The sequence below is a fragment of the Coloeus monedula genome (genome assembly GCF_965178545.1).
Source record: "Coloeus monedula genome assembly, chromosome: 4".
Taxonomy (NCBI): domain Eukaryota; kingdom Metazoa; phylum Chordata; class Aves; order Passeriformes; family Corvidae; genus Coloeus; species Coloeus monedula.
Genome location: NC_138784.1, coordinates 10,259,624 through 10,276,931, shown reverse-complemented (window position 1 = coordinate 10,276,931; position 17,308 = coordinate 10,259,624). Strand labels below are relative to the sequence as shown.

The 17,308-nt window shown below is 41.6% G+C and overlaps 1 protein-coding gene across 3 annotated transcripts in view; it reads left to right on the top strand.

Annotated features, from left to right (window-relative positions):
* LRP6 (LDL receptor related protein 6) overlaps nt 1-17,308 on the top strand; it is a 121,260-nt gene that overhangs the window by 82,962 nt on the left and 20,990 nt on the right. For all 3 annotated transcript variants that reach the window (XM_082280235.1, XM_082280234.1, XM_082280233.1), the window contains 8 exons: nt 2,644-2,860; nt 3,948-4,237; nt 5,379-5,605; nt 7,761-7,945; nt 9,659-9,985; nt 13,282-13,484; nt 16,275-16,486; nt 16,663-16,853. In XM_082280235.1, the coding sequence (XP_082136361.1) occupies nt 2,644-2,860; nt 3,948-4,237; nt 5,379-5,605; nt 7,761-7,945; nt 9,659-9,985; nt 13,282-13,484; nt 16,275-16,486; nt 16,663-16,853 (1,852 nt within the window). The remainder of the gene's footprint in view (nt 1-2,643; nt 2,861-3,947; nt 4,238-5,378; nt 5,606-7,760; nt 7,946-9,658; nt 9,986-13,281; nt 13,485-16,274; nt 16,487-16,662; nt 16,854-17,308) is intronic.

Here is a 17,308-nt window from a genome sequence, read left to right as displayed (position 1 = left end):
AAGGGGAAGAAATCCGTAAAGGAGCATGGACTGGGACTTGGTTGTTGTCTGAGTTTCAGTATGTGAAAAGATGATGCTGAAATCCCTTGAAATTGGTTGATAAGTGATTGTTCCTTTTTTCTTTATTCTCCTTGTGCGTATCATCCCTACATCCCTTGCCACTTCCCTTCTGCCTTACACCAGACCGTTTGATTCTGTAGCCAATGGATGTAATTCTGTTGAAATCACCTAACATGCAGCCAAAGTCAGTGCAGACAACATGGTGCCATGGAAATACATATATATATATATATATGTGATGGTAGCTGGCTGCTAGTGGGCAGATGTTTATATTAGGCAACATTGTACAGATGTGCTCAGGTGAAACTGCAGCGGGAGCAGAGTGGCAGGTATATGTAAGTACTTTCAGAAAGGTGCGTGTTTTGTCTAGGAGATGTAAAACTGTCTTTCAAAGTAGCCTTTATGTGTCAAAGCAAAAGCTAATTAAAAGCAGATACGTAATCCTTAAGTCCTCCTCTTTTCCTGACTCTTCGGTATAGGGGTAAGCTTATTTGAACAGCTCTCACTTTAAAGTTTGCCAGAGAAAGTTCATCTCACACCACACACCTTCCAACTAATTCTCTTTGCTGGTAGTTAAGCACTCCATTATATAGAGAATTTTCTTTCTTTTATAAATACAAGGCAAAAAATGTAATTGCTAAAAATGCTACTTTGTGATGGTGATGTTTTATTGCTTATTACTGTGTGGTTTTAGTTGGTTCACTTTGTAACAACCGTTCATTTTGTGTATCTTCTTGGTCTGCTTAGCAAGCACTAATTAGTTGCAAACACATGGCTTATCTCTGCAATTTAAGGGGGAGGGGGAAACAAGTCACCACAGACAAGTCATCTATTTTTGAGATGCATGTGCATTAGTGCATTTGTAGAAGCATGCTGTATATTCTGCTAGACTGAAGGGTTTTGGTAAGCTATTTCCATAAAGTAACTATGACCTTTCTTTAAAAGTAAATCCAGAGCTTATTCCTACGAACCAGCAAATATGCAGAGCCCCATTTGATTTTTCTGTAGGAAATGTGCACATAAAGATTCGGTTCCCATTTTAATATACTGAGACTGAGCGCCAAAATGTTGGGAAGTTTATGACAAGGAATAATTTTAAGGAGAAATTGAATTATTGTGAAGGTTATAGCATTTCTTCCACTTTTTTTTAGGGAATTTTTAAGTGTTTTATTAATGTGTACATTATACTGTATGCTGGGAAAGGTGTGTGTTTCGGTTCTGTTTCTCCGTTCCTTTCCTCTCTCCTCATATGTGTCTGGGTAGGAGTTGCTCCAAACTAGCCTTTACATTTCTCATTATCTGGGAAGATACTCCGGCCACCAACTACCATCAGTCTAGTCTGAGTTACTAAGCCAGTTGATCCTGAAGGTTGTCATTGCATAAGTCTTTGGGTTTGAGCCATGGGGAGGACGGGAAGTCATATAGATTTGTTTGTGGCTATCTTAGTTTCATAAGTGAGAGAGATTTGAAAACAGTGGTTTAATAAATCACTCCTTTTCCAGTCCTTTACTTAGAACATCCCTGGATGGTGGGAAGGATGTTTTAATGTTTCAGGATTAGTATGCTACCTTGGATTTTGTGAATCACATTGTTTCGGAAAGCTTTTATATTAAGGTTGGTTGGGGTTTTTTTCTGGTTTTGGAAGAGTGGTATACATGCTGTAAACTTAAGCTGTAACCTTGAAACAAGTAGAAATACTTCAGAAGGATTTTTTTTCTGAAAAAGTGAGGCACTGAATCATTCCTAGGCTTCTCTTAAAACACGGGACTCTTCACTCCTGTTAGTATGGTACATTTTATAATAATACTTGGCATTCATAGGGCACTTGATCACTTGAACATGCATACATATGTTTAATTAATCCTTTCAGTGCCTCACTGAGGAAGTTAGGTATTACTCCTTTTTAGCAGTGGAGGAAAATGACACAGTAAATTCAAGTGTCTTGATCAAAGGCATGCAATTATTTACAGACTACTGCTGTTCCTTGTAAAAAAATTACTGTACTTAATTTTGAAGAATGGAAAACTGGTTCCGTATTCAGACTGGGGAATATAAATATATTCTGTAGATCTTCTTTACTCTTTGCCTCCCAGTATTTATGTGGGGTCTCCTCTTAATGCTCTCTGTAATCTGGGCAAAGCGCACTTGGGAGGGATTGTGAACTGGAAGATGCTGAACCAGATCTCCTTGGCCATTATAAACTTGTCTTCATTTGTGTAAAACACAGTGACTCCTCTGTAAAACTAAACCAAAACTCATGTCAGAAATGAGAGAGTTGTAACAGGAGTAAGTATTATTACGTAATAATAGTTTCCAAAGCAAAGGTAACGAGTCTTGTGTCATAATTTCACATTACAATCTGCTTATGAGACTAGCCTTCTAAATAAGGCTTTTAATAAACACTGTTAATAAACAGTGTCTTCTTTTTTTATTAGGGCGCTGTGTAACATTGATAGCATTATAATGGATAGGAGATTATTTTTTGATTTGAAGTCTAAGCGTGGAGCAGCTAGTTAGTTCGTCTGCCAAATAGTGGCAGCTTTATTCTGTATACCAAAAAGTTTGTGTTTGTATCATTCATAGGTCATGAATGCTGATGGAACTGGTAGGAGAGTCCTGGTGGAGGACAAGCTGCCTCATATATTTGGATTCACTCTGTTGGAAGACTACATTTACTGGACAGACTGGCAAAGGCGCAGCATTGAGCGTGTGCACAAGCGCACGGCAGAGAGAGAGATCATCATCGATCAGCTGCCCGATCTGATGGGCCTGAAAGCCACCAACGTGCATCAGATCATCGGTGAGTGGTCTGCTAGTCAGGCAAGGGAGAACAAGATAGAAAATGTCAGCAGTGCTGTTCTGCAGAGTTTTAGAAGTGGGCAGAATCCAGTCCTATTGCACGATAACTGCAGGCTGCAGCTTGATGAGGTGGGTTAGGTCTTCTCTGAGTTCTGTAGCTTGGAAGAATATCAAGCTGAACGTGTGCTCCCAGTGTGCAAAAGCGCAGAATGAGCCAGTTTTAGTCTGTTCAGTACTTTTTATGTTAACACTAGAAAATTATCTCTAAAAGTATCTAGAAGTACTTCCTGCCCTGTAGTGTCTGTGGTTTAAAAAAGCAGCATCTAGCTTTAAATTGCCTATCCTAAGCTATCCAAGCACTGGTAGCAGTGTAATTGTAGCATCAGAGAACTCAGCACAGTACCTGAGTATCCTGCTGTGTGGATAAGGCTTGCAGCTTCTTGCTGTCATGTGTGGATTGTACTGCAGGAAACTAGTCAAATGTAGTTGAGATGTATCTTTGTGTGGCTGATGCCCCAAGGTACATGGCTTTAAATGCAGCCCTCTTTCCATCTGTTTGGCCAGTTGAACTCCTTTGTACCAAGCCTCCCTTGGGAGTTCAATTTCCAGCATGTGGAGGTACATGAGTGAGTATTGCAAAGAGCTGCCTCACTTGCATCTTGGAGAGAAGAGACTATTGAATGGATGTGGAAATAGCTCTGCAAGTTTTTTACATGCAGGAGTGCAAGGGGGTATGTAGCTGGAACAGTGTACTGTAAAAGGCAGCAGAACATACACTTACCATGCATTCAGTGCTTGTGCTGTGAATTGGGATCATCAGTAGCTGCTGAAGCCCAGATCCCTTTCCCTAATGCTGGGTTTGTTTCATGGCATAAGGAGAGCAATCACTGGCTTTTCCAGCCAAGGAGAGTAAGGACTGTCTAAAGGATTACAGGAAATGAATGAAAAATAATTTGATCAGAGAATACAAGGAGAAAAACTGCATGTATGCTTGGAGAACTCAGTGTTGCTGATGCATGTGTGGACTAGCTTCACCTTTCACTGCAGTCAGTTTGCAATGGTTGCTTTTCCTCTTGCTGCCTGCTTAGGTACAAACCCCTGTGCAGAAGACAACGGCGGCTGCAGCCACCTGTGTCTGTACCGACCACAAGGCCTTCGCTGCGCCTGCCCCATCGGCCTGGAGCTCATCAGTGACATGAGGACCTGCATCGTGCCAGAAGCTTTCCTGCTCTTTTCTAGGAGAGCAGACATCAGACGCATCTCTCTAGAAACCAACAATAACAATGTTGCTATTCCACTCACTGGAGTCAAGGAAGCCTCTGCTCTGGATTTTGATGTGACAGACAATCGCATTTACTGGACTGACATTTCTTTAAAGGTACAGATTTAGTCCATATTGGCTATCAAGCTGTTACAAGCTTCTTGAGATGCTTAAGAGTAGTTGATGAATGGGGTTTACAAATTTCAAGGGATATGTAGAAGAGTTTAGTTTTTAATTACATTTTCTGCAACTTACTTGAGACCTGTGTCAACAATAATTCATGGACTTTTGCAACTGAAGAATTACAGTAGTTAAAAACACAGAGTTTGAGCAAGTCTGCAAGAGGTGACTTGGCTGAACTCTCTAGGCATGGTATTCTTTTGAGCTGTATAAGTAATACAGGTGAAATCTGAGATACAGACTTCCCTGCTGTGTGTTGTCACAAACTGGCATAATTAGCAGGTTGTGTTCAAACTAAGAAGTAAACAAAAATCGTGGGTTTTGTTAGCTTCTGGTTGGTTGTGAATATGAGGAGTGTGTGCAGATAGGAATATTGAGGACATAGAAAGGTATCCCATGTTTGCCAAAAGAATTCTGTACTATTCTAACATTAGTCCTTTACTTTCAGGCTTATCAGGGAATGCCTAAGCTCTAATATATTATTGAAATGGAATTCTGGCTGTATCTGCTATGACAGGCTGATCCTGATGGCAAAGAGTTAAAAGAAGTCTTTTGAATAAAAGTCCAAGAAGAGATCGTGCCTAGTGAAGTTAAATTCAGCCATCAGTACTGAAGCACTTAAACTACTGAGCTCATCAGTCGTTTGGTTGTTTACTTCTATTTGCTGTTCTGTCCTGCACTTTTTTTAAATAACACTTTAAATAGTGTTCCATGCTATAACATTGATGCTTTTGTGTAGTCCTGGGAGAGCCAAAATATTTCCCCCTCGAAGTTGGCACTGAGTTATTAAGGTCACTTTGTCATGTAGATGCTTAATTCAACCAGACTAGTTATCCCATTTATTTCCCCAGTGAAATGCTATTGTAATTGACACAGAATACATTCACAGAGCACAGTAAATCATTACTTCTGAATAGCAGCATTGTTTGCTTTGCAAATAAGTAGCATATTGTAAGATCCTCTTTCCTATGAGATGTCTGAAATCTGAAAGTGTTTAAAATCCAACAAAGAAAACAAGCAGCCCAGTGACAGACTGGTAAAATTTCTAATTTGCCTGTGTATCTTTGTATCCCTGCAGACCATCAGCAGAGCGTTCATGAATGGCAGCGCGCTGGAACACGTTGTGGAGTTCGGCTTGGATTATCCCGAGGGCATGGCTGTGGACTGGCTGGGGAAGAACTTGTACTGGGCTGACACTGGCACAAACCGGATCGAGGTGTCCAAGCTGGACGGGCAGCACCGCCAGGTGCTCGTGTGGAAAGATCTCGACAGTCCCCGGGCACTGGCACTGGACCCTGCTGAGGGGTAACTTGCTGATTTAATTCTGTGTTTATGAACAGTGAAAAACAACATTGTGATGCTTCCTCTAGGGCATGGTAGTTAAGCACTGCCTGTAAACCCTCAGAGAACTGAGCTGGGGAATACAACCTGGTAATTTAGAGAAATATGCTCTTAATGTCCTGAATAATCATTAAAAGTAGCAAAAACAAGAATAAAAATCAGAGCAGCTCATTAGAAAGGAGTTTATATTTAGTTTTTTAATTAGCCACAGAATCAAAGTAGTTTTAGGTTTATGGAACTCATTAATCAGAAAAGGACTATAGCATTGAAAGGAATATATTTATCGTTTTAAAAATTAGGATTCTTTTTATTACAAGTTAGGGTCCAATAAAGGTATTAAGTGACTTAATTTGAGGGTGAGGGAGTGAAGTTTGTAGTCTGAGCATAAGGAAGGTGTTTGTTTCTTCAGGTAAGGAAACATTTTTGTTTGCATGGACAAGGGAAGAGGGACAGAGGAGTGGAAACAACTATATTTACCTCTGCCCCAAATTAAAGACTTCCTGAGAAGAAACTTCTCAGTTGGATTGAAGTGTAACAGCAAAAGTAGGGCAATAAACAGGGAGAGGGGGGACGGAACGGGGCAAGCTAACTATTCAGCTTCTGAAACAGCTCTTCTACCATGAAATGCTCACTTGACAATAACTAATTACTGCAAAAACTTTTTGAGGTTACACCAATAATTGCGATATTTTTCAAATGAGGGAACTTCATTTACAGGGGTTATGACATTATCACAGTTCCCAGTGACACTGTGAGGGCTACAGCAATGCAGAGAACTTGGAACACATTCCTTCTGCTTTATTTCAACCAGGCGGTGGCAATGGTCACCTCCAGTGGGATCCTAGATTGGATTCAGCCCTGATGTGCCAGGGGTTGCCTGGATGAGAATTCAACACCAGATTCTTAGATCCAGTTACTCATTTATAACAAAAGGCTGCTATGGATAATTCTAGTTTTACACTGGAAGTAGGTTTTTCCCAAGGATTATTGTCGTTCAGTGCTTTGCCTCTTCACCACAGAGCAGAAAAAGAATTACTTGGGTCAGAATGCCTGTTTTGCCTTTTTCCTTACAGCAATAGTATAGCTGTATACATTTGTATACCTTACAGTATAGTTGTACTTCAAATGGAAGTTTTCAAGGCATTGCTGCCATGGGGGCAATTCTGGCACTTTGCTCCGTTCTGCGTCCAACTTGCAAAAAATGCACAAAATACTTGCAAAAATTTTAAGAAAATTTGGTGTCTAAAGAATAGCTCCCTCTTGATCATCAGTTTTTGAAGCAACCTTTTCTATTTGTGCAGTTGGTTGGAATTGAAAGACTTCCTAGGGGGTTGTTACTAGGGTTATTAAAACCCACAGGTGTAAATATTGGATAGCTGTGTCTCACTTGTTTATAGAACAGTATCAGCTTTATACTGTGGAAGAAGTGACTAGCTAGCCATCAAATATATAATATACAAATAAACATCCTACTCTACTGTGCAGTGCCTAAAGAAAATGTAAACATGTGCAAGTCTGTCCTTCTTCCAGATGAGGCATAAGCTGGCATGTGAGTATGTAATAGCTTGTATTTTTGCTCCAGTGGAAATGCCATACAGTTTTGTGGTCTTGGCTGAGATGTAACACACTTGTTACATGGTTGGTTAACTTAGTTGTGTGGAAATGAGCAGTGGCACCTACTAACAAAAGTACCCTGCAGATCTACCTCTTTGTGTTCCTTCATTTGAGAGACAGCTGACTAGAAACAGAAGATAAGTGCTCTGGAAAAATACCCTGCTAAATAACCAGGTATAAATGAAGGTGTCCAACTGCCAACCTCTGCCTCTTAAATGACATGCATGGATTAGTTACTAGTGAAGTGCTGTCACACAGAACTTGCTGGTGAAAATCTGTCCAAGTGGAAAAAAATAATGTTGGAAGCATTTTGAGGAAATTTGACTCACTTCCTTGCCTGTACTTTGAAAAAAAAATACATTTAGCATAATGGGGATTAATAAATGCTTGAATTTACAGCTCTTCTTTTTCTCTTATTCTTTCTAAGGATTTTTGTTTTGTATTTCTTCTTGAGTTCTCTTGGATTGAATGCAACTATTTTTCTTTCTTCTGTTCTTTTAATCAGGTTCATGTACTGGACTGAGTGGGGTGGCAAGCCAAAGATTGACAGAGCTGCTATGGATGGCAGTGAGAGGACCACGCTGGTCCCAAATGTGGGACGTGCTAATGGCCTGACCATTGACTATGCCAAGAGGCGGCTGTACTGGACCGACCTGGACACCAACCTGATAGAGTCCTCCAACATGTTGGGTGAGCCCCAGAGTCCTGGGCAGCCTCCTGAGGGCAATGCTGCTTTTTGCAGCTCCCTCGTGGCAAATTGTTGCTTAAATAATGCAAAGATACACATCATAAGACAAAAATAAAATTTTCCAACCTCTCACACCTTTAATGTTTGCTTCTGTAATTCATGTTTATATAACACTATGGTTAGCAAGGCCTCGATTTTCTTGTAGGTGATTGGGTTGCTCAGAAAGTTAAAATTACACGAGGTGTACATATTTCCAGTTATATGTAGGACAAAGATGTCAACTTACAGTGTTTTGGAGGATTTTGTTTTGCTACTCTGAAGAGCACTAGAAAATACATAATAAAGGTAGAAAGAAAGCCAACAAGAGGATAACAACAGCTTATTCAACATGTAATTTAATACAGTTTGGTTTTAAATCTTTGTTAGTGTTCTCAGGCATTTTTCCCCCCTGTATTCTGCATGTTAAGGACCTTTTCCTGGGTAGTACTTATCAGCAGGAGAGTTCTCTTGTGCTGGGGTCTGTAATGATTTTATAAACTGGTCATTGCAGCTTATAATGGAGGTGGAATATTTTATTCTTTCACTGTCCTAGAGTACTGTGTGGAGGACTAAGGCCCTCTCAGATTTGAACAGTATCTTGTTTTAACTTCTCAGCACCCACAGGAGTGAACTGCCTTGTTGTATGCTAAATTATTCAGGTTATCATGAACAACAGCCAGTATTTAAGCATTAATAATTAGCCAGTATTTAAGGCTAAAGGAGTTAGTCTGCTTTAAACAGTATGCTTGCAGTAGTGGAACAAAGCTAGAAAAAGATCAAAACAGGAAAATGCAATTATGGGAATTACGTGTGATAGTGAAGCTTTTCTTCAGCTTCTCGTGTATTTTGGTGTGTTGTGGAGGCCTGCTCCATGTTTCCCTGTGAAATGTGGGACTGGACACAGCATTAGAGCTTCCTTTTCCTTGTGTCTGCAGCTGGTGACAGCAGAGTGTGGGGTTGTGCATCCTTGACTTCTCTGTGCAAAGAGGGAATAACTTCTTGCTTCATAATCTGCTGTTCATTTTGTGTGACTACACAGCAGGAGGTGCCATGGTAATGAAGTGGTTGATAAAACACAGTTGAAATAATTTCCCCCTGCCGTGTCCTGCTCCTTAAGATCTCTTAACATTTCCATGGTATACACAATTAGCTGTTTCCTATCCTGGCTTTCTGGCTGCTCTTTCCTGTTGTGACGTTCCAGAGACAGGTTAGTTTAGCCTTGTATATTTAATTTTTCTCATAATGCAATGCAGAATTTCATTAAGCTCATAACAATTTTCTTTTTGTAAGCAGTGGGAAAAGTGTGGTAAAAGAGATGCTGAACTGGAAATACAGTATCAGCATCCTGCATTAAATTGAGAGTAATCCTGTCCATTTTGGGGAGGAGGGAAAGGACAGAATCTTTCTGAGAACCCTGGTAATTTTCGAAATTGAAGTTTTTCTTCAGTAAGCTACATTTTTTTCTGTGAATGGCAAGCAGGATTAGCACATTTCTGTGATAGGCTCTGAGATTCCTTTTGACTACTGTACATTACTTTGTAATTTACTCTTGTAATGATGAAATAGTAACTTTAAAGTAATTGTGTGGTAACCTTTCTGGGCAGGGGACATGTTCAACAGCATATTGCTTGTGCTCATATAACTCTGCTTTTTCTCACCCTTCCCTTTGGACACAGGCCTTGACCGTGAGATCATAGCTGATGATTTGCCTCACCCCTTTGGCCTGACCCAGTACCAGGATTACATTTACTGGACAGACTGGAGCCGGCGCAGCATCGAGCGAGCCAACAAGACCAGTGGCCAGAACCGAACCATCATCCAGGGGCACTTGGATTACGTTATGGACATCCTGGTTTTCCACTCCTCCAGGCAGGCGGGCTGGAACGAGTGTGCCTCCAGCAATGGTCACTGCTCTCACCTGTGCCTGGCAGTCCCCGTGGGAGGGTTTGTCTGTGGCTGCCCAGCTCATTATTCCTTGAACTCCGACAACAGGACCTGCAGTGGTAAGCCATAAGGAATGCAAAGGAAATGCAGGATGTGTTTAGTAACCGATGCAAGCATTGTACTTGGAGAAGAGTTTCACAGTTTTCCAGTAGTAAAATCTTACTGAGTTTTAAGACAACATAGGATGTTGAAAGCAAAAAGAAAAAAAAAAGAAAATAGTCTTGCAACTTAACAGCATCACAATTAAATAAGAGGAATGGCTGTTAGTGAACTTTTCCAGTGGCTCAGCTACATCTGTGTAAACATGAAGGCTAAAAATGTTTTGGTTCTGTGTCAGACCCTCTTCAAGTGCTTGCTTGCTTGTTTATTTATCTGCTTATATATTTCTAGTTTTGCCTGACATAAATGATATGTGATACTTTAATCGGCATTCTGGACTTTGTGCAGCTTTTAGCTGGTCAGGATTTCATTCTGTAATAGCTGTGTTTGCTGGCTGATGAGATGCTGGGGTGGGCCAGTCTCAGACCTCTACAAGAGCTTTTCCTCAGTGAGGGTGGGCTGGGCTCCGTGGCCTTCCCAGCAGTCTGGTTCCTGATCTCAGTGCAGCCATTTTTCTTTATTGTTGTGCAGAATACAAACCTCAAGGCCCCTCAGGCTGTGTGTAATTAGTTTCTAACCAAATAATTTATCCATCTCTCAATAACTGGCTGCCAGTGAAGCTCTCATAATTTGGCAGCAGCTCTGGATGACTGATTTCCACTGGTGTCATTCACCGTGGGTAAAGAGATTCATGGTAGAGAGAGGCAGATTGTATCTCATCCACATTATGCATGAGTAGAGACATCCAGCTGTTGTCTTGAAGCCAAAAGCTGAGCAGATTGTTCCACAAATGCCACCTCATGGCATTTTTTGAAAACCATGCTTTTCAAAAAACTGTGCTTTTCTACTCCCCACATGTTCTGCACTTCTCTCCTTTTTTATTACAATGGCCCCTTGCGTGACAGCTGGGTTCTTCCACCCTGGTGCTCTCATTTGTTTGTGCAAGTTAGAGGCATGGCTGGAACCTCTCTGATAGTGACTGTGGTTTTCTAGGTGGAGGAATTTGACTTCCAGTGGAGAAAAAGTAGCAGAATGATCAAAGTTCATGTTTTTCTTGTGAAAATGCTCCTGGAAACAGAGCAAGGAGCAAAATATAGGAAATAGGTTGTGAGCAAATAGAGCCATTTCCCCTTGGTACAGTTCAGGACTCTTTGTGTGGTATTAGGAGTTTTCCTCTGCCATATTCAAACCTGGGAACTTTCCAGCTTCTCATTTGTATGTAACTGGAGATTGAGGCCTCTCTGCATATAATTTAATTCTTTTTTTTTGGACAGTATAATTGGAGCATGAATTGTTGTAACTTTCTTTTGCCTGTATTACTTGCTTATGTACCTCCTGAACATTATTAGTCCAAGCCCTGTCTAGAGGTCCTCCCTTCTGGAATACCTTGCTCATGCATGCATAGGTTCTTTTAATTATGGGAAGGATGTACTGCTCTGGTGAGATCTCTTGAGACCTACCACGTGTCGTGAATTTGGAAGGCAGGGTTACACAGGAGACATACTCATTGCACTCCATTTGCCTGCTGCCAAAAATACAGTTAAAATATGTGACTGTTGGGAAGGAGAATGATGAAAACTGGAAAGGGATTTCTGAAATTGGTACTGTTTCAGAGATGGGGAGTCTCAAGGGGAGAAATTCTGCTGTTGCTTTTCATAATGAGCCATCAATTCCAAGTTGTAAGGCCAGGAAGTCTTGGGTGTCTTTGGGGAAAAGTAGAAATAATTTTAGGTGCTTATATGTTTACCTGCACTTCTACCTTATTTTTTTCCCTTTCCATTTCTATCATAAATTCTTGGTAAGAATTCTGATGTTTCTGAATCCATTATTTTGCTGTACACATTCATATAAACTTGTCTTCGCTTTATTTTTTTTGTGCTTTCTTCTACAATTCAGAGCTAAGTAGAAGGCAGCTTAAATTATTGGAGAAGTGCTTGGAGGGAAAATACAGGTTTTCCAGAAAGCAAAAATACCTTGCAATTAGGCCTGATTGTTACAGGATGTGAGGACTGAGTGTTGGTTTCCAAGGAAACTCCTCCCTGACTTTTTCTTTTTCCAGCAGTCAGAATAGCTGTTCAAAGTGTATGCTAAAATAACAAAGCAAGGTGATGATGTTCTCTAGGAGACTTTTGCTTCCTCCCCTTTCCCAGATGCTGCCTTACCTGTTTTACAGGCTGGGAAATGAGTGCAGTGTCCCACTGCTAATCTCTCTTCAGACTTGGGCTGTAGAGAATTGATTGTACAAACTTCAGGGAGGCTTCAAGCTGCATTTCTGGCAATTGGCTCTTGTGCCATCTTGCACAGCAGTGGCTTCAGGTAGAGCATTATTGAAAAGAACCCTCTGAAAAAGGAAAATGCTTTCAGTACCTTCTCTGATTTCTGACCCAGTTATGTAATACAGAGATAATTTTTTTTCAGTGATGTATTAAATGCTTTGTGCACTTACTGTAAGTTACAGCTGGTAAACTACAGCTGTATGGGGTGAAGAAATCTTACTTTCTGCTGTTTGAAGGTATTTCTAATTAAAAAAACATTTGTCCAGGAAATTCTTGCTGGGCAGAATATCACATTTATTTTTCTCATTGCAGGTTGTCATTTCCAGGTAACCAGCTAGAAATAGTAAAGATATATAGATTTGAGAAGAGCAAATACATTTTTCTCCAAAAACACAGCCTCGCACACAGTTAAGAATTTTTCATGTGAATTAGTTGCTTCATTCCAGTACAGGCAGAAGGAGGGTTTGTGGGAACAGGACTGAACCACTGTCAGTCTCTTTTCCCTGAAACATCTAAATAAGGAGCCAGTGCGGGCTTTTTCTCACCTTCCTCTGCAAGTAGAAGTGCACCTAGCAAAGGGTTCAACTTCAAAATAGTGGAGCTGCATTTCCCTGAGACCCCTTCAGAAAGAAAATGGACATTTCTTTGAGAGGCATAATTGACCATTCTTCTTTGAGATGCTTTTGGCAGAATTATTTGCATTCACTAGTCCCACCACTTAAAAAATCTTATCTTTTCCTGTCACATCCAGACCTTTATAGAAAGAGAGGTCATTTGAAAGGCTTTTCATATTCATCAGAGGTTGGGATTTTTATGTTTTGGTTTGATTTTTTGTTTGGTTTTGGCAAAGGAAGAGGGGAAAAAGGGAATGTAATAAATGTCTGTTATGGATTATAGTTGTTATTCTTAAACATAAAAATGCCCAATGTTATTGCCACATGTAACCCTTTCAACCCCTTTTCTTTTTTTAACCCATCCAGCTCCTACCACCTTTCTGTTGTTCAGTCAGAAGAATGCGATTAATCGCATGGTGATAGATGAGCAGCAGAGCCCAGATATCATACTCCCCATCCACAGTCTCCGCAATGTCCGAGCCATTGATTACGACCCCCTGGATAAGCAGCTGTACTGGATCGACTCTCGGCAGAACATCATCCGCAAGGCACAGGAAGATGGCAGCCAGGTATCCTGAGGGGATGGAACTGCTGAACATTTGGCATGCTTGTGCCAAACAGTGACTGATTGTATGTGGATAGTTTTGATGCACAGACTTCCCCGTAGGTTACTGACCCTTGGCAAAACAAGCGGCATCTGGAGTTTTCTGGAGTCCTCAGTCAGTAAATCTGGGAGGTGCAGCAATAAATAAAACATGGAAAACCAAGGCCAACTTGAAGATACTGTTGTTCCCAGCACATTGTTTGCTTAACACTGTCTTTTGTCTGGGAGCTGTTGGAAGCCCTTATTTGAGATATGAAACGTGGAAGGGATGGCTCTTGGGAAAAATGGGGGACATGAGCAGGGTGCCGGGGTAGATCTCTGAAACACGGAGGCTGGAACTATGTGAGCACACGGCTGTGTCTGGAGCCTCCCAGGTTCTTAAGCAGATAGGAAGAGAGTTGTTGTAAACCACTGGGGCACAGAGTGAGGAGGTTGAACCTGTAAAAGATGTAGCAGGCTTGGGAAAATGTATTTGACTGGGGAATACAGAAAAAGTAGAGTAGGGTAGAAGGCAAAAGGTAGTACAGGCTGTGGTGGTTCAACCCTGGCTGGAGGCCAGACACCCACCAAAACCACCCTGTCACTCACCTCAGCTGCACAGGGGAGAGAAGATACAGCAAAAAGCTCATGAGTTGGGATAAGGACAGGGAGAGATCACTCATGGGCAAAACAGACTCAACTTAGAGAAATTAACTGAGTTTATTACCAATCCAACTCAGAGTAAGACAGTGAGATCTAAAATTTTGGAAACACCTTCCCACAACCCCTCCCTTCTTCCCAAGCTTAACTTTATTCCCAGTTCTCTCCGTCCTCCCTGCCAGCATCACAGGGAGATTGGAATGGTTACAGTCTGTTCATCACACCTTGTTCTGCCCCTGTTTCCTCCTCATGGAGAGGAGTCTTTTCCCTGTTACAGTGTGGGGTCACTCCCACAGGAGACAGGTTTCCATTAATTTCTCCCTCCAATGTGAGTCCTTCCCACAGGCTACATTTCTTCATGAACTGCTCTGGTGTGGGTCCCTCCCATGGGGTGCAGTCCCTCGGGAACAGGCTGCTGCAGCCTGGGTCCCCCACAGGGTCACAAGTCCTTCCAGGAGACCTGTTCCAGTGTGGGCTCCTCCTTCCATGGGTTTCCCGTGCATGGGGTCACAGCCTCCTTTGGGCATCCCGCTGCTCCAGCAAGGGCTCCTCCACATGCTATAGGGATACAGGAGAATTCTGGAGCAACTCCTACACCTCCTTCCTCACTGTCTTTGGTGTCTGCAGGGCTGTTCCCCTCACATATTCTCACTCCACTCTTCTCTGACTGCAATTGCTTCTGCCCAATAACTTTTTTTTCCTCTTGAATACATTATCGGAGAGGTGTTACCACCATCCCTGATTGGCCCAGCCTTGGCCGGTAGTGGGACCATCCTGGATTTGGAGGCATTGGCTCTGCTGGGCATGGGGGAAGCTTCCAGCAGCTTCTTAGAGAACCCACCCCTGTAGCCCCCCACCCAAAACCTGGCCATACAAACCCAATATGCAGGTTTAGTGAGGTTAAGTGGGCCAAGTGACTGCTTATTAAATTTTGCATTTCAAAATAGATCTTTTCTTCCTGATTTTTTGAATGTGGGAGGAGCAAGAGACTTAAGATGAGCAACACAACACAAGAGAGATGCTATATTCAGCTGAATTTTAAGAGTGTGGTTTTTGGTGGTGGGTGTGGTGGTAGTTGGATCCTGCTGTATGCCCTTCAGCCTTAACTCTTAATTTAGCAGTGCTTTTAATTTTGAAATATCTAAATAATATTCTAAACTAGTCAAAGTCACCATGTTTTTGCCAGCTTCAGCAGAATAAACAAATATAAGACTTACAGGCACACCACTTTATAGAGGTGACAAGCCAAATAAAGTTAGGCAAATTTTCTGGTGAAGTTTAATCTGGGGATGAGAGGGTAGAGGCTGCTCACCTCATAAGCATGTCTTCCAAAACATTTATGTAGGCCATGTTTAATGATTTATTAATCCTCTTCAGAATTTTAGAAAAGTTCATGAAAGATGTTGATGAGGTTCTTTCTAAAGGTAATAATAATTAAAAAAGAAGAAAAAGTCATGTCAATTCCAGAAGTCTAGACCAGTAGAAGGCAAGACCTTGAACTAGTAAGGTGTTAGCCAGAAATGTTCTGAAGTCAGTGTTGTACACTAGCTGATGTCCTTTCCATCTTCGGCAGAGCTGCCTTCCCATTTATTATCCACCCTCATGTCCTCCAAGTGAGATGGCAGCAATGGTGGAGAAGAATGAGACAAGCATTTCAAGTGCTGTCTGGCTTCACTTTGTTTTATTCTCTGCTCAGCTGCAGCTTTGGGAATTAGTGGTGGTGCATTTCTGTTGTAGAGTGTAAAATGTGCTGCATTTACGTCTGTCCAAACTGAACTCTTGAGTTGTCAAAAAAGTAGAGGAAATACAGAAGCTGACCCTGGACCTTCAACACAGAGACAGTTTGGACTTGCTGGTCAAACTTGCAAAGTCTTAGGAGCTGCAGTCAGCTTGTGTGATTGCCATTACAGCAAACCGTCAGGACTAAGTGTCTCTATCTTATCAAAGGTGTTGGTGTGGCAACAGAACCGGGGTCTTTCCTTACTTCGTGGTAATATTTTGGCTGTCTCCTTTTTCTAAGCAGTAGTTAGACATGGTGCATCCATATCAAATAAAGTTATTCACATTAGATAAAGATTAAATCTTCTGCTGTGTGTTGTTTCTCTTTCCTTTGCAGAGCCTCACTGTTGTGACAAGTCCAGTTCCCAATCAGAACCTGGATATGCAGCCCTATGACCTGAGCATTGACATCTACAGTCGCTACATCTACTGGACCTGTGAGGCTACCAACGTCATCAACGTGACACGCCTGGATGGGAGACCCATGGGAGTGGTGCTCAAGGGGGATCAGGATAGGCCCAGAGCCATTGTGGTGAATCCAGAGAAAGGGTATGTGGGGAAATTCAGGCACAAGGTTTTAAGAATCGAGTTGTTTTTTTGCTGCAGCTTGTTTTCTGTTTGTCAGAATGAAAAACAACTTTGACATTTGTTAAGATGTCTTGGATTATAGCAAAAATGTGGAAAGATCAAATAAATTTTTTTTCCTCTAATCATTCCTGTTCCAGATACATGTATTTCACCAACCTCCAGGAGAGGTCTCCTAAAATTGAGAGAGCAGCATTGGATGGAACTGAGCGAGAAGTCCTTTTTTTCAGCGGTTTGAGCAAGCCCATCGCCTTAGCCATTGACAGCCAGCTGGGCAAGTTGTTCTGGGCTGACTCAGATCTGCGCAGAATTGAAAGCAGTGACCTTTCAGGTAGAGTAGCACCTTAATTCAGTGATTCATTTGTGTGGTGTGGGTGTGGGGGAATGCAGAGAAAGGTGTCATCTTTTCCTTCCTACTATAAACAGTCTGTACTATGATTCTAATCTCTCCCTGAATTCCCAGCCAGGGAATGTGCATGATTCATGCAGCGTCTTTACAGTTTTCATGACTCTGTGATTTGCATTATTAATTGCTACACATGCTATTTACTTCAGTTTCTCACTGCAAAACCTTTGTGTGGTTTCCCAAAGTTAGTTGACAAATAAATTGCAGCAGTTTTGAAAAGATGAGAGAAAGGGTTGTTTTTAAAGGCATTGCTTTTGGTGCAGTAATCTGTCAATCAGAGGAAAGTTCCCTGTTAGTGGAAAAATGTCTCCTGCAGAGTTAAAGCAGCAGGTGTCCAGGTTACTTATGTACCTGTCATTTGGGGTGAAAAGATGTGAGAA